Consider the following 25,792-nt stretch of genomic DNA (forward strand, 5'->3'; position numbering starts at 1 on the left):
AAGGAGCCAAAGGCAGGCGCGCCGTCTCCGTCTGGAATCGTTTAATGAGTCCTACTTACACGCATAATTATAAAAGAATAAGAATCGACAAAAATATCTTTTTTTTCCATAATATGTAGAGGTTTGTTTCGGGGGATTTTTTTGTTGTTGTTTAGCTTTTTTTTTCTTTTCGCCGGAACTCTTGGCGGGGAGGGGAGGGAGGGAGATCAACCCTGAGGTGGGCGCGGCCTCAGCCCCCAGCCCCACCCCCGGGCAGGGCAGGGCGGGGCGGGCCGCAGCCGCCGAGCGCCCCCCCCCCCCGCCCCGTGCCGCGGCCCCGACTCCAGGCTGAGCACCCCTCGCGTCCTGTTAAATACTTAAAACGCCCCCAACGAAGCACAAACGTGTGGGGGGCTGGGGGACGGGCAGTCGCATGCGGCGGGGCGGGGCGGGGCGCGGCTCCTCCGGCCCTCCCGCCGCGGAAGGCCGACGCGCGTGCGCGGGGCGCAGGCCGGCGCGGCCTGGTCCCCGGGGCGGGGGCGGCGGCCGCGTGTGCTGTGCGGGCCCGGGCGGCGGCGGGCTCAGAGGTACTCTTGTAGAAAGTGCAGCAGCGTCACCTCGTAGTGCTCGCCCGACTCGGGGCAGCGGATACTGTGCCTCTCGTTGGGGTAGATCTGCGGGGGAAGGGGCGCGCTGAGGCTCCGCCCTGCCCCCAGCCCACGCGTCCCTGGGCGGCGTTGGGTCAGGGGGTCCCGGAGCGCCAGGCTGCGCTCCTGCCCCAGGACGCTCGCTGCAGGCTCTGGGCAGTGCTGCCGCGCCCTCTGACCGCCCCGGGGCCGCGAAGCCGAGAGGGGCGGCCACCCACAGCCCTGGGACCTGGCCCAAGTGACACCCAGCGGGCCGGAGACAGGGGTGCAGGTCCTCAGGCTCCCTGGAGGCGGTGGGACCGGCATGAGGCTCTGCATCCCCGCCCGGCCCGGCCCAGGTCCAGAAAGCGGAGCTCCGGTGCCCCACTGGCTCCACTGGCTGAAGGCTTCCAGGGGCGCCCACCGGACAGAGCGGGGTGGGGGCAGCCACAGGACAGGGGGCGGGGGGCGCCCACAGGACAGAGCGGGGCGGGGGCAGCCACAGGACAGGGGGGCGGGGGGCTCCCACAGGACAGAGGAGGCAGGGTGGGGATCCAGAGGCGGCGCTGCCAGGACCAAAGCCCCTTCCTCCCAAGTCCGCACCTCGTGGGTCTCTCGCTGTGGACTCTGTCTTAGGACCCCGGGGGCTGTCCTACCAGACCCATCTCTCCCACCACCCTGAGGGCAAACGCCATGAGCCCCCACCTCTCCTGAGCCCCAGCCTTCGGGGTCCAGGCCTCACCCCTCACCCATTCTCACCTTCCAGCCAAAGCCCCGTCTCCAAGGCCCCCTTCCCCCCACCCCCGCTCAAGGCCCCGCCCCTCGCCCGAGCCCCCCACCCCCAGGGTCAAGGCCGGGCTGTCCCTCCACCCCGGCCGCCAGCCTCAGGAGCTGCCTCGGGCCGAGACCCCCGGCGCCCCCCAGCTCCTCTCGGTGCCCTCTCTGGTCCGAGGGAGCTGCCCAGGGACCAGCGGTACCGCCCAGGGGCCCGGAGCACGCACCTGCAGTTGGTAAGGTTTTCCGGCTCGGATCAGCTGGGACACGAGGAAGTTCGTGTGGAAAAAGTGCACGTTTTCGTCCAGGAAGCCGTGGAGGATGAGCAGGCGGTTGGGTCTGGAAGGCACACAGTGGGGTGAGGGGGGCGGGGCCGGGGCGGCGGGGGGCGGGGCCGGGGTGGAGGGGCGGGGCCGGGGCGGAGGGCGGGGCTTACTCATTGGGCAGCTTCTCCACGTGCAGGGCCACGGAGCCCGCCTCGTAGCCGTGCTGGTTCCTCTCCGGGACGTCCATGTAGCGCTCCGTGTAGCCCGTGTCGTAGGCCATCCACACGGTGACCGGGGCGCCCGCGATGGCCACCTGCAGGACACGGGGGGGGGGGGGGGGGGACAGAGCGCGGCGTCGGGTCCCAGCCTCGCGGAAGACGCGACCTGTGGTCATGCAGGTGGGGAGGGGGCAGGGGCTCTGGGACGTGTGTCCCGTGGGCCGTGGCCACTCGAGGGGGACGGGGTGTCGTGGGGGGGGGCGGTGAGGTGCCTGCAGCGTGGGGGCCCGGCCCACCGCCTTCTGCTCCGCCTCCTCATGGCCGCGCCCCGCGTGCCCGGACAGCGCCAGCGGCCTGGGCCCCACCCGCCGCCGGTCACACCATGCCCCACCTCTGCCCATCCGAGGCCGGGGTCCCAGGCTCAGCCTCCCAGAGAGAGCTGCTGGTGGGGGTTTGTGCAGCCGGATGCCATCCTGGGGTCGGCGGCGGCGGGCAATGAGGAGGGGGGCTCGGCCCCGTGGGGAGGCTGCGGGGAGAAACAGCCACGTGGCAAGGCCCCTGCCCAGGCGCCTCCCCGGGGGGCGGGCAGCGGGCTCCGAGGGGCGGGGCGGGCGGCGGGCGGGGGCGGGGCCCGCGCGCAGGCCGGGGCGGGGCCCACCTTGAACACCTGCGGCTTGTGGATGAGCCCCATGAGCGAGAGGAAGCCTCCGTAGGACCAGCCGTGGATGGCGACGCGGCTGAGGTCGATGAAGCCGTACCTCTCGGCCACGAACTGCAGGCCCTCCACCTGGTCCTCGATCTCCACCTGGCCCTGCGGAGGGGCGGGCCTCAGTGCCTCCCTCCCCCACGATGGCCAGCGGCCACACCGGCGGCTGCCGCCCCCTGGTGGCCAGCCGAGGCCGCCGCCACCCTCCCCTGGGTCTGCTGTCCCCTAGGATGGGGGCGCTGGCCGAATGGGACGCTCCCCAGGCTGCAGGTCACCCGTGGGACCGTGTGTGCCCTGCACCGTGAGGCCTGGCCGTGCTGGGGCTGCTGTCCTCACCGTCACCGTCACCGTGGCAGCGCGAGCTGTGGCTTTCAGGAGGTGACCGAGTCACCACTCCGTCCCCGGCCGCCTTGGTGGGCACGAGGGAGCCCACCATTGTCATTGCCACATCACCACCATCACTGCTCTGCAGCCCCGGGGTCCCTGTGCGCCCCGACCCTAGGTGACCCCTGTGGACGTGGCCGCACGTCGGGGGTGCTGGCCCCTCCCGCCCTGTGCGGGGTGCTGGGGAGCCGGGAGCCCGGGCCCCAGAGCGCGTGGGCGGGGGAGCGTTACCATCTGGTTTTTGAGGGCCCCTTCGAAGCGCAGCCCCCGCTGGCAGGAGCCCCTGCCGTCGATCACCACCACGGCGTAGCCCAGCGAGGCCAGCGTGTTCAGCCGCAGGTACTTGATGCCCTTGAACGAGTTGTTCACGAGCTGCACCTGCGGGGGAGGCCAGTGAGGGCGGCCGGGGCGCCTGCTCCGAGGGTCCCAGCGGACACGGGCAGCCAGGGCCGGGGTGCGGGGGCTGTGAGGGCCCCGGCTGTCAGGGCGGAGCGGGGCGGGCACCCACCTGCGGGCCCCCGTACACGAAGAGCACCGTGGGGTGCTTCTTGCCCGGCTGCACGGCGTGTGGCTTGTAGACCATGCCGTAGAGCCGCACGTCCGAGCGCGTGTGGAAGTGGAAGATTTCGGGGGGCACGTAGTCCGGGGGGCAGCCTGCGGAGACACAGCGGCTGGGTCGACGCAGCGCCCGGGAGCCGGCTGTGCCCCGCCTGGCCCTGCGGCGCCTCGGGAGGCCTGGTCTGCTGCCCGGCCGGCCGGAGCCCGCAGCCCTAAGGGGCCCACGGTGGGCTTGGCGTCGGCCCGGGCAGGCCCCGCCCCCGCCGGGAGCCGGCCCCGCCCCCGTCAGCCCCGCCCCGCCCCGCCCCCGCCGGAGCCAGCCCCGCCCCTGCCACGCACTGGCCGCCTCCATCATGCTGGCCCAGAAGCGGGGCTGCTTGTGCAGAGGGTCGTGGTCAGGGCCGCTGAGCTTGTACACGTGCACGCAGGGCGGCGTGCTCACGCTGCTGTAGTGGCTGACGAACATGTCGAAGTTCTGTGGGGGCGGAGCGGGCGCTGAGGGCGGGGCCGCCCCCCCACCGCCCTCCCCGCTGACGGGAACCTGCCCCGGCCGGCGGGGGCCTGCGTGGCGACCCAGCTGCCGGGACCTGGCCTGTCATTCTAAAGCGTTCCCAGAAGCCAAGCGCCACGGCCCGTGTCGCCCAAGACGGCTGCCCGGGCGACAGCGGCCCCGGTCCCGCCCGCCGGGGCCCCAAGACGGCTGCCCGGGCGACAGCGGCCCCGGTCCCGCCCGCCGGGGCCCCAAGACGGCTGCTCCCGGTCCCGCCCGCCGGGGCCCAGGGCTGGGGCGGCGGGCAGGGCGCACCTGGCTGACGGAGCAGCTGTGGGAGAAGCCGGGCGTGGTGAGGCGCACGATCTCGCCGGCCGACTCGTAGCTGACCACGTAGAGGTGGTGCTCCAGCGGCGTGTCCTTGGTGCCTTGGAAGTACACCAGCTTGGTCTCCTCGTTCACCCAGATCTGCAGGTGCACACGGCCCTGTGACCCAGCCCCGGCCACAGGCTGCGCTGGGGGGCCCAGGACCGCCAACGGGGCAGGGGCGCGTGCCCGGGACAAGGTGCCCAGGCCTGCCGGCCCCCGGAAGAGCTGAGCGTGCTGCTGGCCTCAGCCTTGCCACCTGCTGCCACCTTTGCCCCTTGACTTCAGGGGAGCCCTCGAAACGCCAGAGACCGGAACCCCGGCACGCGTGCGAGCCCGGCCCAGGGCCTCACGGGCGTCCTCACTTGGGTGCGTGGGCAGTGTCCCGGGACACCCACGACCACAGCACGCAGTGTGCCCACATTTCAGATGCGCCTGACCCGGGGCTGCGGGGTCGCAGGACACCCAGCGGAGCTGGGACAGGCGCTGCGTGGGGGGGCCGGCTGCCCCTCGCAGCCCCCTCGCCATGTTTAAGTGTCCGGTCCAGGAGGTGCGGGCTTTGGGGTCCGGCGGGGACCCCGTGTGCAGGACGCGGCGCTCTGTAGAGCTGGGCCTCGGAGGACACGGGGTCCCCGCCAAGGTCTCTGCTTCTGACACCCGGGGGGAGGGGCGGACACCTCGCCACCCCTCCATGGTGACCAGCGAACCAGCGCACTCTGCTGGGCACAGGAGGGACTGCACCCCGGGGGTGCTGGGCTCAGCACGGCGGCCTCTGGGTGCAGAGCGGAGTGGGGAGTGGGGCGGGGGCGGGGGCTGGGAGGGCAGAGAGGGAAGTCCCAGGCAGGGACGCTGCTACCTTGGAGCCATGCCTTGCCAACACCTCCCATTCACCGCTGGTCAGGGCCACTTCCTCCTTTATGGGGCATTTAAATTCATCTGGAAGGAAGGAACGGGCAGCGGTGAGGGGCGCGGGGCGCGGGGCGCGGCACCGACCCCAGCACGGACCCCAGCGCGCCCCCCCCAGGAGCCGCCGCGACCGGACCAGGGCGCGGTCGGGTGAGCGGGTGGGCGGGGCCTGCTGCCCTCTTACAGAATCTCCTCACTTTAGACCCGTTCCACGGCTGAGCGCCACACGTGTGCAGAGCACGCGTGACAGTGGGGCTGCCTCCCGGCCCCGAGCCCTGGGAGCCCAGCTGCGTCGGGAGTTTGGGTGGGGGCGGGGCGAGGCCGGCTCGCTCTCCTGCCGTAGCCCTGTCAGCGTCTGCCTGGGACAGGTGGGCTCCCTGCACACCGGGGGGAGGCCACAGCAGCTCCGACCCAGTGTCAGCCTGGACGTGGCCCACGAGGCCTCTGCCCAGCCGTGAGGCCTGGGCGAAGCCCCTGCTGGCTCAGCTCCTGCCTGGGGGTCCCGTGGCCCTCGGGGGTCAAGGCCAGGATTCTCGGGCCCGGGGACCCCGCCGACCACGCCTGCCCGGGCCGCCTCGGCGACTCCCCGTGCGCGCCATGCGCGCTGCCCGCTGCTCCCTCCCGGACCCCTCGGGGTCGCCCAGGCCTCCGCGCTCCTGAGCGGACAGCGCCCAGGCCCGCTCGCCGGCCCCGCCCCGCCCTGCGTGGGGCAGGCACGGGCAGCTGGGAGACGCGGGAGCCGGCAGAGGCCACGGGCGCCGACGCTGCGCACCGGGGCTGGGACGCAGCCCAGAGCCCAGGCGGGGCGTCCTGCCCGGCACTGGCCGCCGGTCACCAGGCTTCTGTCTCAGACCAGGCGGCCGGCAGCCTCCTGGGTGTCCACACTGCTTGTCACACAGGCCTCAGCCCCTGGGATGGCGCGTCGCTGGGGCCAGGCCGCGAGCAGAGGGCGCCCTGACCGCGCGGCCGGTGGCGCCCACCTTCGCGGGGGCTGAGGGGCTCTGCCCAGTCGTAGCCGCGGGGCCTCAGCAGGGCGGTGACCCTGTACAGGTGGCAGAAGCCCGTCTTGCACTCGTTGGCGCGCAGGAAGCAGAACTCCTCCTGGCCCTCGAGCTGGGGGAAGGGGTAGAATATGTCGTGCACCTGTGGGGCAGGGGAGGGCGTCAGCAGGTGCACGGCCGGCCCGGGGCGCGCACAGCCGCGCGGCGCGCACAGCCCGGCCCCCTTACGTTGATCCAGACGTTGGTGACCTCCTCGTACACCACGTACGGCTGCACGTGCCGCGGCACGGCCCTGGCGAAGGCCGCCCGCTGCTCCTCGCTCTCCGGGGTCGGGATGAACAGGGCCGGGGGCAGCAGGACGAGCTGGAGCCGCTGCTGCGGCCGGTCCAGGAGCATGGCCCAGGCGCTGCGGGGAGAGGCGGGGCTGAGCGGCCTGCGCAGGCGGGCTGGCGCCGCAGCGTCCCTGCTCCCTGTGCTTGGCCGTGGGAGCCGGCCGCCTGGGGGCGCTCCAGGACCCGCGTGTTCTGGAGGCGCCCGAGGGACTTGGGCCCAGGGCAGCCACGCGCGGGCCTGCGCACGCCCCGCCCCCGCCTGACGAGATCCTGTGCTTAGTGGAGATTTCCTGGGAAGCAGAGCGCGCCCGGATCCTGGTCTCCTGGACCACTGCGAACGTCCACCCGGGGGAGGCTGGGCCAGGGCCTTGAGCCGGTCCCCCCGTCGCCCGAGTCATCCCGCTGCCTCTCAGGTCCGCGTGAGCAGGGAGCCGGAGCCGGAGCCGGGGGGTGAACCGAGGCACTGGGAGGTGGGCCCGGGCGTCGGGACACGCGCCTGCCCCCCTATGGACAGTGTTTTAACAAACACGATGGCCGACGTGACAAGGTGACCTCACGACGGTGTACACGGATCTGCACCCCCGGGTTCTGAATCTGGACCCGTCCTCTCAGGTGACGCCGGGCCGTGGGCGGCGCCGTGGGGGTGTGTGTGGGGGCCGATCCCTGCAGTGCGCAGCAGCTGAGCAGTGGGGGCGTGGGGGCCAGGAGGGAGGGGCCTCAGCAGGTGGAGGCCGGGAGGCCGGGAGGGGCCCTTAGCAGGTGGGGAGCGTGGAGGGCAGGAGGGGGCCCTTAGTAAGTCGAGATCATGGGGGCAGGAGGGAGGGGGGCCCTTAGCAGGTGGAGGGTGGGAGGCGGCCCTGTTGGCAGGTGGGGGGTGTGGAGGGCGGGAGGCGGTTCTGTTGGCAGGTGGGGGCGTGGAGGCTGGGAAGGCCCCGCCCCACCCCGCCCCGCCCCGCCGCAGCCCACTCACTAGTTGCCGTCGCGGGTCCAGCCGGCCCTGGCGATGTACTCCACTCTGGGGAAGAGGGCGCTGAACGGCTGCACCAGCTCCTTCTCCTGGGCCGACAGGATCTGAGGAGGAAGGGTGTGGGTCCCCCGCGGCCCCCAGGCCGCCCGCCTCCCTTCCTGTTCACACGGGACCTCCACACAGGTGTCGCTGCTGAAGGGGCCTTCGCGGGGTGGGGGCGCTGCTCCCAGACCAGGGGGGTCCACACAGGGGCGTTGTCCCGCCCAGAGGCAGGGGAAGAGGCCAAGGGGAGGCCCGAGCCCCTTGCTCGGCACCACGGTCACCCCTGGCGGCAGCCGGCCCGGGCACCTGCAGGCTCCATCACATGGCCTTGGCCGCCGCCCGGGGTGACGGTGGGAGAAACAGGCGGGCTGGGCTTCACACAGCACCAGAGCGGGCCGAGCCCGCGCCTGCACCCTGCCTCCCGCAGCGGGCTGTCCACCCCAGGTGCCGGGTGGAGGACGGCCGTCTGTGGGACACGGGCACCTGCCCAGCCCGCCTGCCCCAGGGGCTCCCGTGCTCCCTCGCGTCCCCACGGGCACCTGCGGCCTGGGCTGCTTTGGCGCAAGCCCCGACGGGCACTCAGCGCCGGCTCCTGGCAGACGCCCCAGGCAGGGCCCGGCGTCGGGGAGGGCTGATTGGGGGGGGGGACGTGGCCACAGCCACTCGCTAGCGACTGCGTCACTCTGGGCTGTGGACACCTCTGCCGCCGGACACCACCTCCAGGCCGAGAGATGCTCCTGGGCAGTGCGGGCCCTGCCCCCGAGGCCGTGGGGTGACAGGACCAGGAGCCTGCCTGCCCCGTGACGGTGCAGCAGGGACCCGGGAGGAACCGCACAAAGCTGGGCCAGGGCGGGGCCTGCAGTGGACTGGGCTGAGCCCTTAGCCTCCGGGCGCCTGGGCACACCCGAGGGCAGCCCCTCGCCTGGGGAGGATCTCCCCGGTGGCCCACCCAGTCCCCCCGCTCTGCCGGAAGCTTCCGGATGTGCCAGGCCCTCACCTTGCCCTGGCTGTCGGTCTGGAACTCGGCCAGTTTCAGGGCGATCTTGGGGTTCTTGCTGCCTGCAGAGACAAGAGCGCATTGGACGGCCAGCAGGGGGCGCCCACGGCGTGCCAGAGGCCGCGGCACAGCCAGCACCACAGCCTGCCTAGCCTCGGGGAGGGTGGGCCCGATGGGGGTGCGATGCCTGCGCCCATCATTCAGTCCACGCTGCAGGCCAGCCCCTGTCCTGGGGGTGGGGGCGGGGGCCCAGACTCCAGGAAGGAGCGCCCCCGGCCCTGGGAAGGGGCAGGGCTGTTAGCAGGGACCACACTCACGCCGCCGGGTCGAGGCCGGGCCCGCGCCTGCGCCGCCTGTGTCTGGGAGGCTGAGGCAGAGCCGGCGGCTGCTGCCCGCGGTGCTGACCCCGGCCGCTGTGCGCCAGCTCTGCGCGCACTGGGCTGGCTCCGGAAAAACAGGCACTGCCAGACACCAAGCCCCTCCCGGGGAGCCGGACAGAGAACGGGCCGCTCAGCCTCGCAGGTACGGCACCGCCTGAGGCGCCTGCACGGGAGCCCCGCTCCAGCCTCCTGCCCCTGCCCGCCCTGGGGGCAGCGGTGGCGGCTCAGGCGCCTGGGCCCCCGCACCCACGTGGGAGACCCGGATGAGCTCCTGGCTCCGGGCTTCGGCCTCAGCTGTCGTGGGCATTTGGGGGTGGACAAGTGGACGGGGAGTTGCTGGCGCTCCCTCTCTCTCTGCCTCTCTCCAGCTCACCCCCGCGCGCCTGCAGCCCAGACGCGAGCCAGGCCTCAGGGCGCAGGGCCGCCCGCCCGCCTGCCCGCGCGGGGGGCGCACCTGTCCGGGGGTAGCGGTAGGAGTCCGTCTTCCTCTCCTCCAGCGCGGGGGACGGCACGTGGACGACCTCCACCTCCGACTCGTCCACCTCCTCGTACAGCAGCCGCAGCGTCCTGACGCCCTCTGGGCCTGGGGACCAGCAGGGAGGTGGGCCGGAACCCGGCTCCCGCCCCGCGCCCCTCCGCCAGAGCTGGGCCCTGCCCCTCGCCGCACCCTGAGCCAGGCAGGGCCCGTCCGGGCCTCCGCTCCCTGACCTGAATAATGGGTACCCGAACCGCGCTGCCCCCAGTAGGAGACGGCCCAGAGGTGGCGCGGAGTGGGGGGAGCCGCGTGCCACCCTACAGGTCCCACGCAGAACCTGCCCCAGGGCCTCGGAACGTGACCACACAGGAGGCGGGTTCAGTAAGAGCCCTGCGCCTCCCCACCTCCGGCTCCCGGCAAACCCGTCTCCGCGGTTCACTGGCCGGGGTGTGGCGCTCTGGGCCCCGCAGGAAACACGGGAAGTGGTCAGAGGCCACGGCAGCGCCTCGTGGCCACAGCTCAGGGGGGGCTGGCCGCCTCAGGGGCGGAGCCGCCGAGCTGGGCTCCCGCCCCGTGGCCTGCGCGTCGCCCGAGGACTCGCTGCAAACTGGCCAGCGTGGCTCGGACCGGGCCAGGCTGCTCTGGGCTGGGCCCTGGGGGCGGCCAGCGCCCCTCAGACCCCTCGGGGGCTGAGCTGCTCCAGGGAGGGCGTCGGGGGCGGGGCCAGCGCCCCTCAGACCGCTCGGGGGCCGGGCTGCTCGGGGAGGGCGTCGGGGGCGGGGCCAGCGCCCCTCAGACCGCTCGGGGGCCGGGCTGCTCCGGGGAGGGCGTCGGGGGCGGGGCCAGCGCCCCTCAGACCCCTCGGGGGCCGGGCTGCTCCGGGACAGCGTGGGGGGCGGGGCCAGCGCCCCTGACTCCTCGGGGGCCGGGCTGCTCCAGGGAGGGCGTCGGGGGCGGGGCCAGCGCCCCTGACTCCTCGGGGGCGGGCTGCTCTGGGGAGGGCGTCGGGGGCGGGGCCAGTGCCCCTCGGACCCCTCAGGGGGCCGGGCTGCTCGGGGAGGGCGTCGGGGGCGGGGCCAGTGCCCCTCGGACCCCTCGGGGGCCACTGGCTTTGCGCCCGCAGTCGGAACGCGGCTAAGGAGCCCCGCGGCCACGACGGCGAGCCTGGCTCCGGGCCCCTGCCGACTGCACCCTGCGAGGCAGCAGTGACGGCTCGAGAACTTGGGCCCCTGGACCCGCGTGGGAGCCTGGAGCCCCTTTCCCGGCCCCGCCTGGGCCCCTGCCCCGCGGGTGCGAGCGCACGCCCACTCTGGATGATCGAGATGAGCACGCAGGACGCGGGCGTCTACCTTCCTCGGAGGCCGTAGGGCACCACCAGTACCCCGTGAAGCGGTCGAACTCCTCCTGGATGACGAAGGTGGCCACGCCCGCGGATTTGGGGTCGTCGAGGACGCTGGACAGGCCTGGCGGGAGGAGGCGAGAGCTGGCGGCCGGGCAGACCCGGGGGCCGGCTCCGGGCTGCTTCTCGCTCTGCCATTTTGGACAGCGGGGCCCTGCGGGCGTGCAGCAGCGTCCTGCCCCTCCCCCCCCCATGGCAGCAGCACCTGCCCCGGTGTGCCGGCTGGACCCGGCCCAGGACACAGCCTACGGGAGGGGGTGGGGCGTGGGCCGGGCAGACGGGAGATCCAGGGGAGGCCGCGAGCGGAGGCCCAGGGCGAGCCCGGGGGTCGGGGGATCCCGCACCTGGCTCACCCCGGTGGCAGAAGGTGAGCCGCCGCTCCTCGCCCGTCTCGATGTTGGCCACCCACAGGTCGCTGTTGTTGATGAAGGAGAAGAAGGCGGGGTCGGCCGGGCAGATCTTGGGGTCCATCCGCGGCCCCGAGCACTGGGTCTTAATCTCCAGCGGCTTCATGGGGGACACCTGAGGGGGAGAGGCCGGCTCGGGCGGGGCGGGCGGCTGGGGGCGGTCCCGCCGGGTCCCTCCCGCGCCCCGCCCCCACGTCCCACCCACACCCCGCCCCCGGCTCCCACCCCCGCCCAGCCTCCGCGCCCGGGTCCCTCCCGCGCCCCGCCCCCGGCCCGCCCCCAGGCCCCGCCCCACCCGCGCCCCGCCCCCGGCCCCGCCCACCATGAAGCCGTTCTTGCCGCCGTCGCGGCAGTGGAACAGGCTGTTGCTGGCCTGGAACAGGAAGAGGCCGCTCTCGCTGTGGAAGTCGTAGGAGGTGATGCCGAACACGCCCAGGCGCTTCCGCTCCCGCAGGAGCTCCTCCTCCCGCGAGTAGACCCCGTGGTGCGGCGTGGCCTGCAGGCACGGGCGGGGCTCAGCGCCAGCCCTCGGCCGGACCGCACAGGCACAGGCACAGGGGGCAGGGGCGGCCCCGCCCACCTCACCAGGGCACTGTCACTCCCGGAGCCCCGCCCACACCTGGCTCCCAGGGCTTGTACTTGACCCCAACACACCCGTCTCCCAGCACTGGAGCGTTCTGCCAAGGACAGGGCAGGCGCGGACCCAGAACCCGGGTCCCCCACGCCTGACCCTGGGCGTGGCCGCCCTGAGCCCTGGTGCACTCGGCACAGCGCTGCCGGCCGAGCCGTGGAGGACAGCCAGCCGCGCCGGGGCGAGCCGGGGGCGTCGGGGCTGAGGGGCCCGGCAGGGGAGAGGCTCACCCTGGCCGCCCGGGTTCGGGGTCCTCACGGTGGGCAGAGGACCGAGGGGCAGGCGGCCGGCCAAGCAGATGCCACCTGCGGCGCACGCGGGCCTGCAGCCAGGTCCCAGCCACCCACGTGGAGACCCACATGGAGCTCTGGGCTCCTGGCTCGGCCTCACCCCGGACCTGCCGCCGCGACCCAGCAGCCGCCTCTGGCTCTGATCTCTAAGAAGGGCCGGGGACACCCCCCCACCCCAAGCGCAGAAGGTCCCGCGCCCCGGGGCCCGTCAATCATTAGCCCGCCTCGGGAACGGCTAAGTGCAGATGCTGCCGATAAGGCCCTTATCGCAAACTTCGCTCCCAGGGCCGGCAGGGCAAGGGGGCACAGGCGCGGGGGCGCGGGCGCGGGCGCGGGGGCGGCCTTTGCCCCGCCTGGCCCGGCTCACCTGGAAGTGATCCAGCATCTGCTTCCAGGACAGCAGCAGCAGGGCCTCCTTCCGCACCTTCCTGGGGATCTCCGAGTAGAGCAGGGAGTTCTCCCGGCTGCCGTAGGGCATCCCTGCGGGCGGGCACGGACGCTGCGGCGGCTCCTCAACCGGGGCGGGCGGGGGGGGGGGGGCGCTGCGGGGGCTCCTCCTCAACCCGGGGCGGGCGGGGGCTCCTCCCCAACCCAGGGCGGGCAGGGGCGCTGCGGGGGCTCCTCCCCAACCCGGGGCGGGCGGGGGCGCTGCGGGGGCTCCTCCCCAACCCGGGGCGGGCGGGGGCGCTGCGGCCGCGCCTCAGCCAGCTCCCTCGGCTTCTGGGTCACTCCATGGGCTGCTGGCCACCCCCAAAGAGCCAGGGATCGCGGCCCGAGCCCACCGGCAAGAGGGTCTTGTGCCCCCGGGCCACCCAAGTGCCTGCAGACACGCCGCGCCACGCCACGCCACGTGAGGCCCAGCCCTCCCAGCGCCTTTGCGGGGACTTCGGCCACAGCCAAGGCTGAAATGAGCGCAGGGCTGCCACTGGGGAGCTGAGACCCAGCCTCCCTCGCTCAGCCCTGCGCACATCAGGACCGGTGCCTCGCCGGGGCGGGGCCATCTCAGGCCCCCAGCCCCTCACGGCAACCACAGACGCCCCCTGGGGGAACGGGCCCACCCCTCCCTATGGCCTGGCTCCAGAGCTGCCGCACGCCCTGCCTGTCCCTAGGCCACGGGCAACACCGCCTGTGGCCTGCAGATGCCGGCGTCCGGCTCTTGCTATGGGGAACCGAGAGGACGATGCACAGGTGCACACGGCGGGCTGCCGGTCAGCGCGTGCCTCCCGGCTGTGTCGCAGGCCAGGTGGGCGTCAGCTCTGTCGCCCTGGGCCGTCGGTGCGCCCCGGTTCCCCTCTGCCGCGAGGGCGTCTGGACACCCAAGCAGACCGGGCCGGCAGCGCTTGGCCTGGGCACGGAGAGCCGCAGCCGCTCGGTGTGCAGACAGGCGGCGCCCATGCTCGTGCCCCCGCCCGCCCCTCCCGGGTATCTGGGGGGGGACAAGCCTGCTTTGCGGAGCGAGGGCGGCGACAGAGGAGTGTGTCCGAGGGGCACAGCAGGGCGGGCTGCACACGGCACAGGCCCTGCCACCTGCCGAGGTCCCGCACCCTCTCGCCTCACAGACCCAGGCCCGCCCCTTCCCCCTTCCCAGGGTCGGGGGCCACAGGGACGAGAACCGCGTGAGCGATTCCTTCCACGGGACTCGCCTGGAACAGGCCAGCGCCCAGGGGCAGCGGCAGGTGGAGGAGGGGTGGCCCGGTGCCGGGGAGGGGGCGGGCAGACGCGCCTGGGGTGCTGGTCTGGATGCGGCTTCCTGAGGCCCCGCAGGGTTCCCAGAGGCACCCACATCTTTGCTCCGAGGGGACCCCTGTGTTCCAAACGAGCTCAGGGGGTCTCGGTCCCTCCCAGCTGCGGCGGGAGCCAGACAGGGGCTCCCGCGGGCAGGGGTCCACACGCAGGGGCCGGGCGCCAGCGCTCTGCAGCCGAGATTGGCTTGGGGTCCTGGGCTGGGGAGAGGGGCCTGCATGATGGGGGCGGGCGCTGTCCTCACGGCGCTCCCAGGAGGGGGACCGCAGCGCAGCCATGGCCGGGCAACGGGCAGCCCCTACCCCGCCCTGGGCACCGGGCAACGTCGGTGATGGTCACCACTCGGGGAGCCCCCGGCCCCGGGGGAGCAGCTCCAAGCACCCTGCACACAACGGGCCGGCCTGGCCGACCCCCACAGGGCGCCTCCTCCCCAGCTCTGCGAGTCCTGGGGCCGGGTCCTGGCTGGGGGGACCCATGGGGCCCGATCCACACCCTGAGGCTCCACACTCTGGCACGGGTGCTCAGGAGGGCTTCCCGGAGGAGGAGGCGCCTGGCAGCGGCCTGTGCACCCAGGTACCTGCTGCGCCACGGCTCCCTCCGTGGCCTCGGAATCCCCCCCCCCCCACTGCTCCCTGGCCGGCTCCTCGGGCCCACCCAGCCAGGGCCACGTGGCCAGGAGATGCGTTGCAGAGTCCTCGGGCTCAGAGCCACGTGAGAGGCCCCGCCCCGCGCTGGGTGGGCCCAGGCCCACCCTCGCCCCGCCCCGCCCCGCCCCACACTGTGCTGGGTGGGCCCGCCCCGCCCCGCCCCGCCCCGCCCCGCCCCGCCCCGCCCCGCCGCCCAGCTCACCCAGGTAGTAGAGGCGGTGGGAGTGCGGGCCGGCCTCGTCCGGCTTCTGCACGAACTGGAAGTCGTGCGGCGCCTTGCTGGCCACAAGCCCCGAGTGCTTGCGGCTGCCGTGGATGATACTGCGCAGCCCCTCCCACGAGTGCTTGGGCACCTGGAAGCGCGCGGCCTCCGTGTCGCCAGCGACCGCCCGCTCGGCCGCCGGGTCCCCCGCCGACATCCTCTCAGCACCCTCGGAACGCAGCGAGAAGCTGGGGGGGGACAGGGAGACGTCAGAGGGACGCCCTCCCCCAGCCCCGACCCCGCCGCCGTGTCCCCGGGGAGCACCGGTGCCGCCCTGTCTGGCGGGAAGTGGACGGTCCTGTGCCGCCCCAGCAGGGCTGACCCCACGAGGCCACACCCTGGCTGCCCTCTGCCCCCAGGAAACGAACCACACTGCCTGTGGCCCTCACCACCGCGCCTCCTGCCCGCGGTGCCAGACCAGACTCCCCCACCTGCCCCCGGGCCTTTGCACGGCTCCGTGTCCACTCGCTGCGTGACCGATTTCTAGCCTGACCTCGGATCAGATATGGGCACTTCCTCACTCAGACCCTCCTGGCAGTCACCGTGACGTCCACGTGCCACCTGGCCGGCCCCTCCCCACAGACCTGGTCCCCAGGGCCGTCTCGGTGACATCTGTCCTGCCCACGGCTGCCCCCACCCCCGGGGAACACAGCGTCCTGGCTAAGCCCGCGGGGACCTGAGGGTCGGGAGCGGAACGCCAACCTCGCCCTGGGGCCCGGCCAGGAGACGCCACGGCCTCGTCAGACGCTCGGAGCCAACGGGACTGTCCGAGGCCCACGGAGCGGCGTGGCCCTGCACACCCTCTCCTCCCGGCTCCCTCCCCCCATGCCATCGGCGCCACCAGCACACTTCTCGACCGGACTGGCCTCGCGGAGCAAATATTTGCTCTAAGGAAATCTAAACACGACGGCCCAGTGACCCAGTTCTGGGCTCGCTGGCGGGGGGCGGGCATGGGCTGTGCTCCCCACAGGGCAGCGCGGGGCGGCCCCTGGGCGCTGCCTCCCATGGCCAACCAGGGGCCTCACAGTGTGGCCGGTAGAGGAGCAAGGAACCCGGCCCACGGGGGAGGGAGACAGGACGTCACCAAGCGCCCGTGCACCACGGCCCCACGGACGTCGCCCCACAGGAAACCCGAGGCTGGGAGGGCGGGGGGCTCGCGTCCAATCAGCACCCAGGGGAGGCCGGGACCGGCGCGGTCACACAGCCGGCAGGGGCAGGGCCGGCAGAACGTCTGAACCCCCACGGCCCGAAGCGCGGCTGGCAGCAGACCCAGGAAGCCCGATCGAGGCTGAGCCGCAGCGCGCAGGGCACAGGGCCCTCCGGGGGCTCCCAGAGCGGCCCCCACTGGCGAGAGCCCGGCGGGCGCCCGGAATCGCGCAGCCTTGCCTCTGACTGCTGCAGCGAGCCCAGGAAGCAGACACGCGGTCCAGCAGCTGAGACACGAGCCGAGACATCCCGGCTCCCTCCCAGGCGCTGGAGCCGCTCCCGGGTCCGGGTCCGGGTCGGGTCCGAGCCGGGCGAGCGCAGGAAGGGGCCCTGCAGGGGAGCAGGTGGGCGCTGCGGCCCCACAGAGCGCGCGCGGCTCTGGCTGCCTCTCCCTGCCTCTCCCGGCCGGCGCCCGCGGAGGGAGCTGACCCAGCCGGCACAGGAGAGCACTCGAGCCACTCAGCCAGATCCACCTACACTTCCCCCTCCGCTGGGCGGGGCCGCGCCCGCGGGATGTCCCCCCCTCCGCGTCCCGGGCAGCCTCCAGGGACCCCCAGGGTGGCGATGGGGTGACCTGGGGGTCCCCACAGCCCAGGCAGACCGGCGGCCCTCAGCAGGTGCTGCGTAAGGCAGGGGGCGACCCCCAGGGTCCTCCCGGGCTGCCAGGCGGCCGGAGCAGCCCACGCCACCCTGACACCCCTCAGCTGTGCCACAGCGCCCCGGACCCTTCTCCAACTCACCTGCCGCCCCCACCGGGCTCGCGCTCACAGCAAAGGAGCCTGGGGGTGCCAGAACACCGGTGCCCAGGTGGGTTTACGTCGGGGTGCCGGGCCCCGAGGCGCGGGGTACACGAGAGACCTGAACACGACCCCCACGCATGCTGTAAGCTGGGGAGGTGGGCTCCGGGGTCACCCCTGGCTCTGCGGGACCCCACCAGGCAGGGGACCAGCCCGCCCCCCACGGCCTCTGAGCCACCCAGGGAGCTGTGGCTCTCAGTGGAACCGGGGGTGCGCCTGAGATGCTGCCCCCCCCCGCCGCTGCGCCCACAGAGGGTGGCGCGGCCCCGCCCAATCATGGCACAGCCCCGCCCCCGTCCGCGGCCCCGCCTCCAGCCCCGCCCCGCCCCCCGCACCTCCGCCAGCCGCCGGCGCTGCCCTTGTCCAGGCTCCCCTTGTCCAGGCGCAGTTTCTTCACCTTCCGCATGAACCGCTCGGCGGGCCTCGGGGGGCGGGGCGGCGCCTGCGGGAGCAGAGCGGGTGCAGGTGCGGGGCGCCGCCGGGCCCTCCCCACTTCTCAGAGCAGCGCCGGGCCTCGGGGGTCCCCTGGGGTCTGGGGGGGCTCAGGGACGCCTCCCACTGTGCTGCTGCGCTGCGGGCCTCCTCCCGCTCCCCAGGCTCCACGGCCTTTGCCCGGTCCGTCCCCTGCCGGCGCCCTTCCCTGCGCCCGTCTGTGGGGCTCCTCCCCCTCACCCCCAGCGGGGTCCCCAGAGAGGGCCCTCCGGACACCCAAATCCACAGCTGCCGCCTACACCCACCCCCGACACATGGGCGAGCTCCAGCCGCGGGCCACGCCCTGGAACGGGGACCCCCCACTCGGGATGTGGCCACGCCCTGGAATGGGACCCCCACTCGGGGACGTGGCCATGCCCTGGAACGGGGACCCCCACTCGGGATGTGGCCACACCCTGGAATGGGGACTCCCACTTGGGTAAGTGGTCACGCCCTGGAATGGGGACCCCCACTCGGGATGTGGCCACACCCTGGAACAGGGCCCCCACTCGGGATGTGGCCACACCCTGGAACGGGGACCCCCAGTCAGGATGTGGCCACACCCTGGAATGGGGACTCCCACTTGGGTAAGTGGCCACGCCCTGGAACAGGGACCCCCACTCGGGTTGTGGCCACGCCCTGGAACAGGGCCCCCACTCAGGATGTGGCCACGCCCTGGAATGGGGACCCCCACTCGGGATGTGGCCACACCCTGGAACGGGGACCCCCACTCGGGATGTGGCCACGCCCTGGAACAGGGACCCCCACTCGGGTTGTGGCCACGCCCTGGAACAGGGCCCCCACTCGGGATGTGGCCACACCCTGGAACAGGGCCCCCACTCGGGATGTGGCCACACCCTGGAACAGGGCCCCCACTCGGGATGTGGCCACACCCTGGAACAGGGCCCCCACTCGGGGACGTGGCCACGCCCTGGAACGGGGACCCCCCACTCGGGGACGTGGACAACCCTGGAACGGGGACCCCCACTCGGGGACACGCGGGCCACATCTGGGTACGTCATCATTTTGGGATGAGGGTCGGAGGACAGGGGCACGGAGTGGGCGAGGTCGGGGCGGGAGGTGGGGCTCGGGCGGACACATCTGGCCCCGGCCTGGCCCTGCAAGGCCCACGCAGCCCCTCCCAGCCCCCCCCACCGCAGCCTGCTCCCGCTGGGGGCCACGCCCAGCACCAGGCCCCAGGCTGACCCCTCCGCTCCCGATGCCCCAGCACACTCGGGCCGGCCCTTGGAGGGGTCACTGCAGGAGGGGCGAGCCACACGGCCCCGGAGGAAGCGCCAGGGGTGACCGCGTGGACTCCGGGGTCAGCGCGGGGCCGGGCCGCGGGGAGCGGGAACGCTGAGGGGCGCAGGGGTCTGGGCGAACTGACCCCAACCCGCTGCGGGGCTGCGATCCCACCGCGGCTCTGCCGGACACCCCTCCCCGCGGCTCTCAGGCCCCTCCCGGGCGGGGGACACAGGGCAGGAAGCGCCCGCAGCCCGCACCCGGAACAGGGTCCGAGGGCAGTGACCCCGGGGCCACGCAGAGCCACTTCCTGCCCATCTCGGCGCCGCGAGCCGGGCGCTGAGCCCCCGCGGCCGCCCCAGCACCACTGACCTTCTAAAGGCTGCGCGGGGCCCCCATTCCGGCTGCAGGCGGGGACACGAACCTTGACGGAGCAAACGCGTCATTAGCTCGCGGGGCAGCGGGGCAAACGGCCAGCCAGACTCGGCTCTCCCGCCGCTGGGCAGCGGCCAGGCCCTGGCCACCGGCTGCACACAGCGTCCCGCGGGGGACCCGGGCAGCCCACACCTCCCGGGGGGCCCCTGCGCACGAAGCCCGGGGCGGGCCTGGGGCTTGGCGGGGGCAGTGGGCATCCGCACGCGCCTGGAGCGGAGGCCGTGTCCAGGGCGCAGAGGCGCGGCCCCTGCCCTCCTGGGGGGGGTCTCCTAGGGGACACGCGAAGATCGGGGCCCCCAGAGCCCGCGTGGGAGACGGGAGGGTGCCGGGGGCTGCAGCAGGGGGTGGGAGTCGGGGGTCCACGGCGCGGGGGGCCGGGAGCGGGCCGGGAGACGGCCCGGGGCGCACGGAGGGCCCGATGACCGCCGGGCGGCGGGGCCCGGGTGCGGGAGGTCCCGGGCGGAGGCCAGCGGGAGGGGCCGGCCCATGGCGGGTCCAGCGCCCCGGGCGAGGCGGGACCGGGCGCGCGGGCGCTGCTCACCGGGGCGCGGGGCGGCGGCCGCGCTGCGCAGGGCGTCCTGGGGCCGGCGGCGCTTCACGCTCGCGGCTCCATGCCCTGGACTGCGGCCCCGGAAGTGGCGGGCGCGGGGGACAGCGGCGGCGGCGGACACAGGGGACCCGCCGGCTCAGGCCCCTTTGACCCGGAAGTCGAGCGGCCCAGGCGGCCGTGTGGGATTGGACAGGGTCAGGTCGGTACCAAGGAGCCCGGCGAGCTGGGGGGAGCGCGCCGCGTGGAAAGGCCCGCGGGCGACGTCTTCCGGAGGGAGGAAGGGCTCGAGGAAGGAACGCGCACCCCTCCGCGACTTGGTATCGCCCAGCGGAAACGGCGGCACCTCCATTAAAGGAACTAGGAGAAAAGCGCCGGCGCGGTGGCGTTGGTGGTATAGTGGTTAGCATAGCTGCCTTCCAAGCAGTTGACCCGGGTTCGATTCCCGGCCAACGCAAGCGTGTTTTCTGTTTTTGGAGAAATCGCCGTAATCAGAATTTTCCATTCGGCATTTTGTAAGTGGTTTGAAAATTTCAGTTTAAAAAAAGTTGGGAAGTGTCTGGTCGAGCAGCCGCGGGACACGAAGCCCGCGGGCAGGAGGAGCCGCCACGCCGATCAGCGGGCATTCGGAGGGTGCGGGCCGGGGCCCAAAACACGAGGCGGGGTGTTTCCGCCCGGGATCGAACCGGGGACCTTTCGCGTGTGAGGCGAACGTGATAACCGCTACACTACGGAAACCCGCGGGGTCCCCTCACTCAGAGGTCTGAAGAGCAGTGCGGGCGCCTCCCGCTGCCGGCGAAGAGGGCGCGGGTGGAGATGCGGGGGGGTACCGGGTGTGTGTTGTGGGGCGCGTGCGGGGTGCGGGAGCGAGGAGCAGGGTGTGTGGGGTGGGGCGCGGGGTGGGGGTACGGGGTGGGGGTGCGGGGTGTGTGGGGTGGGGTGCGGGGCGCGGGGTGAGGGTTGGGGGGTGCGGGTAGGAGTACAGGACGCGGGGTGTGTGGTGTGGGGCGCGGGGTGGGGGTGCGCGGTGGGGGGTGCGGGGTGTGTGGGGTGGGGCGCGGGGTGAGGGTTGGGGAGTGCGGGGAGGGGTACGGGACGCGGGGTGTGTGGGTGGGGCGCGGGGTGGGGGGCGCGGGTGGGGTGTCGGGCGCAGGGCGCGGGCGCAGGGCGCGGGCGCGGGGTGGGGGTGCCAGGTGTGGGGTAAGGCATGCGGGGTGCGGGTAGGGGGACGCGGGTAGGGGTACAGGACGCGGGGTGTGTGGTGTGGGGCGCGGGGTGGGGGTGCGGGCGCGGGGTGTGTGGGGTGGGGCGCGGGGTGGGGGTGCGGGCGCGGGGTGTGTGGTGTGGGGCGCGGGGTGGGGGTGCGGTGCGGTTTGCCAGGTGCGAGGTAAGGCGAGGGGTGCGGGGTGCGAGTGCGGGGCGCGTGGCGCAGGGTGCGCGGGACGCGGGGCGCGGGGTGCGGGTAGGGGGGTGCGGGGTGCGAGTGCGGGGCGCGTGGCGCAGGGTGCGGGTAGGGGGGTGCGGGGTAAGGCATGCGGGGCGCGGGTGGGGTGCCAGGCGCAAGGCGCAGGGTGTGTGGGGTGGGGGTGCAGGGCGCGGGGTGGGGGCGCGGGCGCGGGGTGCGTGGAGGGGTGCGGGTTGGGGGGTGCGGGGAGGGGTACAGGACGCGGGGTGTGTGGGGTGGGGGCGCGGAGTGCGCGGGGTGGGGGCGCGGGAGCAGGCGCGGGGCGCAGACCGAAGGCACGGTGGCACGCAGCACTATCACACAGCGACAATGATTTCCTCGGAACTTTGACTTTTATTTCGATTCTTCTCGTTCGGCTTCACGGGCGCTGCCCGGGGCGGAAAGGCCGGGCCCCGCAGGAACACAGACGTCTGCCCCGCGTCGGGCGCCCGCGGGATTCTAGGGCGGCGCGGGCGACCCCGGGCGAGCTTCCAGCCAGGAGGGGCTGGCGCGGCCGCCACCCGCGAGACGAGGCCGCCCCCGGGGCTGTGCACCTGCCAGCCACGCAGGACCCGGATGGAGCTCCCGGCTCCTGGCTAGGCCGCCCCTGGGGCTGTGCACCTGCCAGCCACGCGGGACCCGGATGGAGCTCCCGGTTGCGGCCCCGGCTAGGGCTCAGGCCGTCTCTGGGGCTGTGCACCTGCCAGCTACGCGGGGACCGGATGCAGCTCCCGGCTCCTGGCTAGGCCGCCCCTGGGGCTGTGCACCTGCCACCCACGCGGGACCCGGATGGAGCTCCCGGCTCCTGGCTAGGCCGCCCCTGGGGCTGTGAACCTGCCAGCCACGCAGGACCCGGATGGAGCTCCCGGCTCCTGGCTAGGCCGCCCCTGGGGCTGTGCACATGCCACCCACGCGGGACCCGGATGGAGCTCCCGGCTCCTGGCTAGGCCGCCCCTGGGACTGTGCACCTGCCAGCCACGCGGGGACCACATGCAGCTCCCGGCTCCTGGCTAGGCCGCCCCTGGGGCTGTGCACCTGCCACCCACGCGGGGACCCGCGGGACCCGGATGGAGCTCCCGGCTCCTGGCTAGGCCACCCCTGGGGCTGTGCACCTGCCACCCACGCGGGACCCGGATGCAGCTCCCGGTTGCGGCCCCGGCTAGGGCTCAGGCCGTCTCTGGGGCTGTGCACCTGCCAGCAACGTGGGGACCACATGCAGCTCCCGGCTCCTGGCTAGGCCGCCCCTGGGGCTATGCACCTGCCACCCGCGTGGGGACCCCCATTTTCTTTTGCCTCAGCGTGCAAGAAGTCACGTAGCAACGACTCATGAACACCACATTCGCCCTCTATTGCTGCCCTAATAATTACCCACAGGCTCAGTGGCCAAGAAAACAATGAAATTTTATCAAGTTATGCTTCCGGAGTTCAGAAATGCAAAGATTGGCCCTCGGGGCCACCATGGAGGAGTGGGCGGGGCTGGCTGGGCCCGCCCCGTCCGGCCTCCCGCGAGTGGGCGGGGCCGGCCGGCTGGGCCCGCCCCGTCTGGCTCCCCTGCGCCCGGCTTCCCTTGGCCTGCGGCCCTCGCCCTGGGGCGTCCAGGCGGCAGCTGCGCCTCCTGCCCCCCCCCCCCCGCTGGAAAATTTCGAAAGCCGCGTCCGTCCTGCTCCCCGCGCGTCGGTGTCCGGGGGAATATTCTGAATTACTGATTTTTGTCTGCTTGAGAGGTAGAATGACAGAGATGGACAGAGAGATTTTCCACCTGCTGGGCCACGCCCCAAATGCCAGCACAGCCAGGGCCGGGCCGGTCCCCAGGAGCGCCATCCCCGCGTGGGCGCAGGGCCCCAGGGACTCGAGCCACCCGCCGCCTCGCGGGGCGCGTGCATGCGCAGGGGGCTGGCGCGGGGACTTGAACCTCCGACGGGCGGAGCGGGTGTCTCACCTCCAGGAGGAGGCCCGCGCCTGCTGCTGCGGCCTGAACCCAGCGTTGCCCGTTTGTTTCTCTTTGCGAAACACTTGGCCTGCGCCGGGGGTCTCATCCCGCGCCCCTGGCTCCGGCCGGGGCAGGTGCAACGTCCGCCCCGCCCCTCGGCTGCCCCTTGTCCGTCACGGGGGAGCTGACTGGGACACTGCGTTACACAGGCGCAGGCCCTGCGGCTCCCCAGTCTGATGGCACCGAGCAGTGAGACCCGGGGGGGGGGGAGGATTTGTCCTCCTGGAGGAGCAGGGGGAGGAGGGGAGGGGGAAAAGGCGGGAAGTGGCCCCGTCCCCTTCTAAGCCCTGGAGCAGACGGCGCGCCCGGCACCTGCTCTCTGTCACAGACCCGGGCCCCCACCTGTCCCACCTGCCGTCACGGACCCGGGCCCCCCTTCCCACCCGCCGTCACGGACCCCGGACCCCCACCTGTCCCGCCCACCATCACGGACCCGGCCCCCACCTGTCCCGCTGCATCACGGACCCGGCCCCCACCTGTCCCGCCGCCCTCACGGACCCGGGCCCCCCCTTCCCACCCGCCGTCACGGACCCCGGACCCCCACCTGTCCCGCCCGCCGTCACGGACCCGGCCCCCACCTGTCCCGCTGCATCACGGACCCGGCCCCCACCTGTCCCGCTGCATCATGGACCCGGCCCCCACCTGTCCCGCCGCCGTCACGGACCCCGGCCCCCACCTGTCCCGCCCGCCGTCACGGACCCGGCCCCCACCTGTCCCGCCGCCGTCACGGACCCCGGCCCCCACCTGTCCCGCCGCCGTCACGGACCCCGGCCCCCACCTGTCCCGCCGCCGTCACGGACCCCGGCCCCCACCTGTCCCGCCGCCGTCACGGACCCGGGCCCCCACCTGTCCCGCCGCGTCACGGACCCGGCCCCCACCTGTCCCGCCGCCGTCACGGACCCGGGCCCCCACCTGTCCCCGCCGCCGTCACGGACCCGGCCCCCACCTGTCCCGCCCGCCGTCACGGACCCCGGGGCCCCCCCTTCCCGCCGGCCTCCTCCCCTGGGGTACTTTGTCCCCTGTGCTGCCGTCACAGCCAGCAGGCAGGTTTATTGAAGAGCAGCGCGGAGTAACACAGCCGGCTTCCTGGCTGGGGGGGGGGCTCTGCTTCTGACCCCCGGGAGCCCCACCAAGGCCTCACAACTCATTTGTCTGCCAAAGACGAGGTCGTCCATCCACTGGTTCACTCCCCAGATGGCCGCAGAGGCCGGAGCTGGGCCCCTCAGAAGCCAGGAGCTCCATCCGGGTCTCCCATGGGTGCAGGGGCCCAGCACGTGGGCCGGCCTCCAGCGCTTTCCCAGGCGCGTCAGTGTGGGGTGCTGGCACTGCAGGCACAGTGCTCGCCCCTGAAACAGTCTTAAATGTTTTCCAGGAGAGCCAGCCTGTGGTGTAGTCAGGTTAAGCCTCCGCCTGTGGCACCGGTTCGAGTCCCGGCCACTCCACTTCCGGTCCAGCTCTCTGCTGTGGCCTGGGAGAGCAGTGGACGATGGCCCAAGTCCTCGGGCCCCTGCACCCGCGTGGGAGACCCGGATGGAGCCCCTGGTGGCCATCTGGGGAGTGAACCAGCAGATGGAAGACCTCTCTCTCCGTCTCTCCCTCTCTCCGTCTGTAACTCTGCCTCTCAAATAAATCTTTTTTTTTTTTTTTAACAATGTTTGCTTGGATCCTTCAGACGCTTTCAGGGAGCCGCCCCCAGTGTGTGGGGCCCCATCTCTGTGGAGTCTGTGGGACACTGGGCGCCGGGCAGCCGTGGCCACAGCGAGGTCCCTACAATGCTCCGTCTTCCCACTAGGGGTCAGCAGGTGCACAGGTGCCAGGCCCCCGCGCCCTCCTCCCAGCCACACTGGGGCCCTCAGCACCTCCAGGGCAGGACCGGAGCCACCGACAGGGGTCCCGGGAGGAAGAAGGGGACGGGAAGGGAAGAGGTGAGGGAGGCGGCCATTCAGGGCTTCCAGCCTGGGCAGTGCTTCCTGCCGCGGGACCCAAGCCCTCACTGGTTCCTCTCTGGTCTCGCATCAGCAGGGAGCCGCAGCAGAAGCCGGGGAGCGGGCACTGAGCCCAGGCCCTCGGGTGTAGACGGCCGGCGTCCCGGGCGGCAGCTTAACCACATCGCAAAAATGCTTTTCCCCGATCCCGTTGAATGTGCTGAAATAGCACGCGTGGAATAGCGGGAACGCGTCCCGTTCTCCACTCACGGGGGCCGCAGCCCTGCGCACGGTGCTGCCAACGGCCTCAGGCCAGGGGGCTCCCGCGTGAGACAGGGCCCTGTGAGCTGCGGCGCTGGCCGGGAGTCCCACAGGCTCTGCGCAGCAGACGTGGACCTGAAGCCGGGCGCTCTGGCCCTAAACCCCAGGCCGGGCTGGGACTGCTTTCTACGTAGGTTGAGTTCAAGATCATGAAGGTAATTAAAACCAAGATAGAAGGCCACGGAATCTGGACCAGGGGTGAGCGACCCAGCCAGGGCCCCTATTAACAGCGTCCGGAGTGATGTAGGAGGCGTGGGCTCGTGGCGAAGACCCCCGAGTCCCACGGCCTCCTCCCCAGGTCGGTGGCAAGGAAGCCGGGGTGCCAGTCACTGGGAGACACAGCAGGGCATCAAGCCCCTCCTTCTACCTGGGACCCTCCCCCAGGGGGCAGGGGTGGTACAGAGCCCCCAGGAGACACAGCAGGCAAGTCAGGCCCCTCCTTCTACCTGGGACCCTCTCCCGGGTGGCAGGGGTGGCACAGAGCCCCCCCCCAAGGAGACACAGAAAGGCAAGTCAAGCCCCCTCTCCTGGGGGGCAGGGGTGGTACAGAGCCCCCAGGAGACACAGC

The 25,792-nt window shown here is 73.1% G+C and overlaps 1 protein-coding gene, 1 long non-coding RNA gene and 1 other non-coding gene across 9 annotated transcripts; 1 reads left to right on the forward strand and 2 right to left on the reverse strand.

Moving 5' to 3' along the window:
• Positions 1 to 26: 26 nt before the first annotated feature.
• DPP9 (dipeptidyl peptidase 9) lies at positions 27 to 19,625 on the reverse strand. 7 transcript variants are annotated; one of them, XM_089316146.1, is made up of 23 exons: positions 19,539 to 19,625; positions 18,935 to 18,986; positions 17,185 to 17,291; positions 16,793 to 16,831; positions 14,787 to 15,034; positions 12,562 to 12,674; positions 11,596 to 11,769; positions 11,220 to 11,388; positions 10,817 to 10,930; positions 9,447 to 9,575; positions 8,613 to 8,674; positions 7,577 to 7,677; positions 6,503 to 6,680; positions 6,254 to 6,416; positions 5,224 to 5,303; positions 4,317 to 4,469; positions 3,851 to 3,986; positions 3,462 to 3,607; positions 3,185 to 3,331; positions 2,522 to 2,674; positions 1,816 to 1,958; positions 1,607 to 1,718; positions 27 to 653 (listed from the first exon to the last, which is right to left on the reverse strand). In XM_089316146.1, the coding sequence occupies exons 3-23, from the start codon at positions 17,253 to 17,255 to the stop codon at positions 561 to 563; spliced, it is 2,724 nt and encodes a 907-aa protein (XP_089172272.1). In that variant the 5' UTR covers positions 17,256 to 17,291; positions 18,935 to 18,986; positions 19,539 to 19,625; the 3' UTR covers positions 27 to 560. The 7 variants fall into 7 exon arrangements, with proteins under 7 accessions (XP_089172272.1, XP_069914776.1, XP_069914778.1 ...); XM_070058675.2 differs by having other exon boundaries at positions 11,211 to 11,388; XM_070058677.2 differs by lacking the exon at positions 16,793 to 16,831.
• Positions 19,626 to 19,885: 260 nt separating this feature from the next.
• LOC138845602 (uncharacterized) lies at positions 19,886 to 24,625 on the forward strand. The gene is made up of 2 exons (XR_011382822.2): positions 19,886 to 20,059; positions 24,351 to 24,625. It is a non-coding gene; the product is annotated as an uncharacterized LOC138845602 (long non-coding RNA).
• Positions 20,210 to 20,282, reverse strand: TRNAV-CAC (transfer RNA valine (anticodon CAC)). The gene has a single exon. It is a non-coding gene; the product is annotated as a tRNA-Val (tRNA).
• Positions 24,626 to 25,792: the final 1,167 nt, after the last annotated feature.

The sequence above is a fragment of the Oryctolagus cuniculus genome, chromosome 16, assembly GCF_051225735.1.
Source record: "Oryctolagus cuniculus isolate XC-2025 breed Fujian yellow rabbit chromosome 16, ASM5122573v1, whole genome shotgun sequence".
Lineage (NCBI taxonomy): Eukaryota > Metazoa > Chordata > Mammalia > Lagomorpha > Leporidae > Oryctolagus > Oryctolagus cuniculus.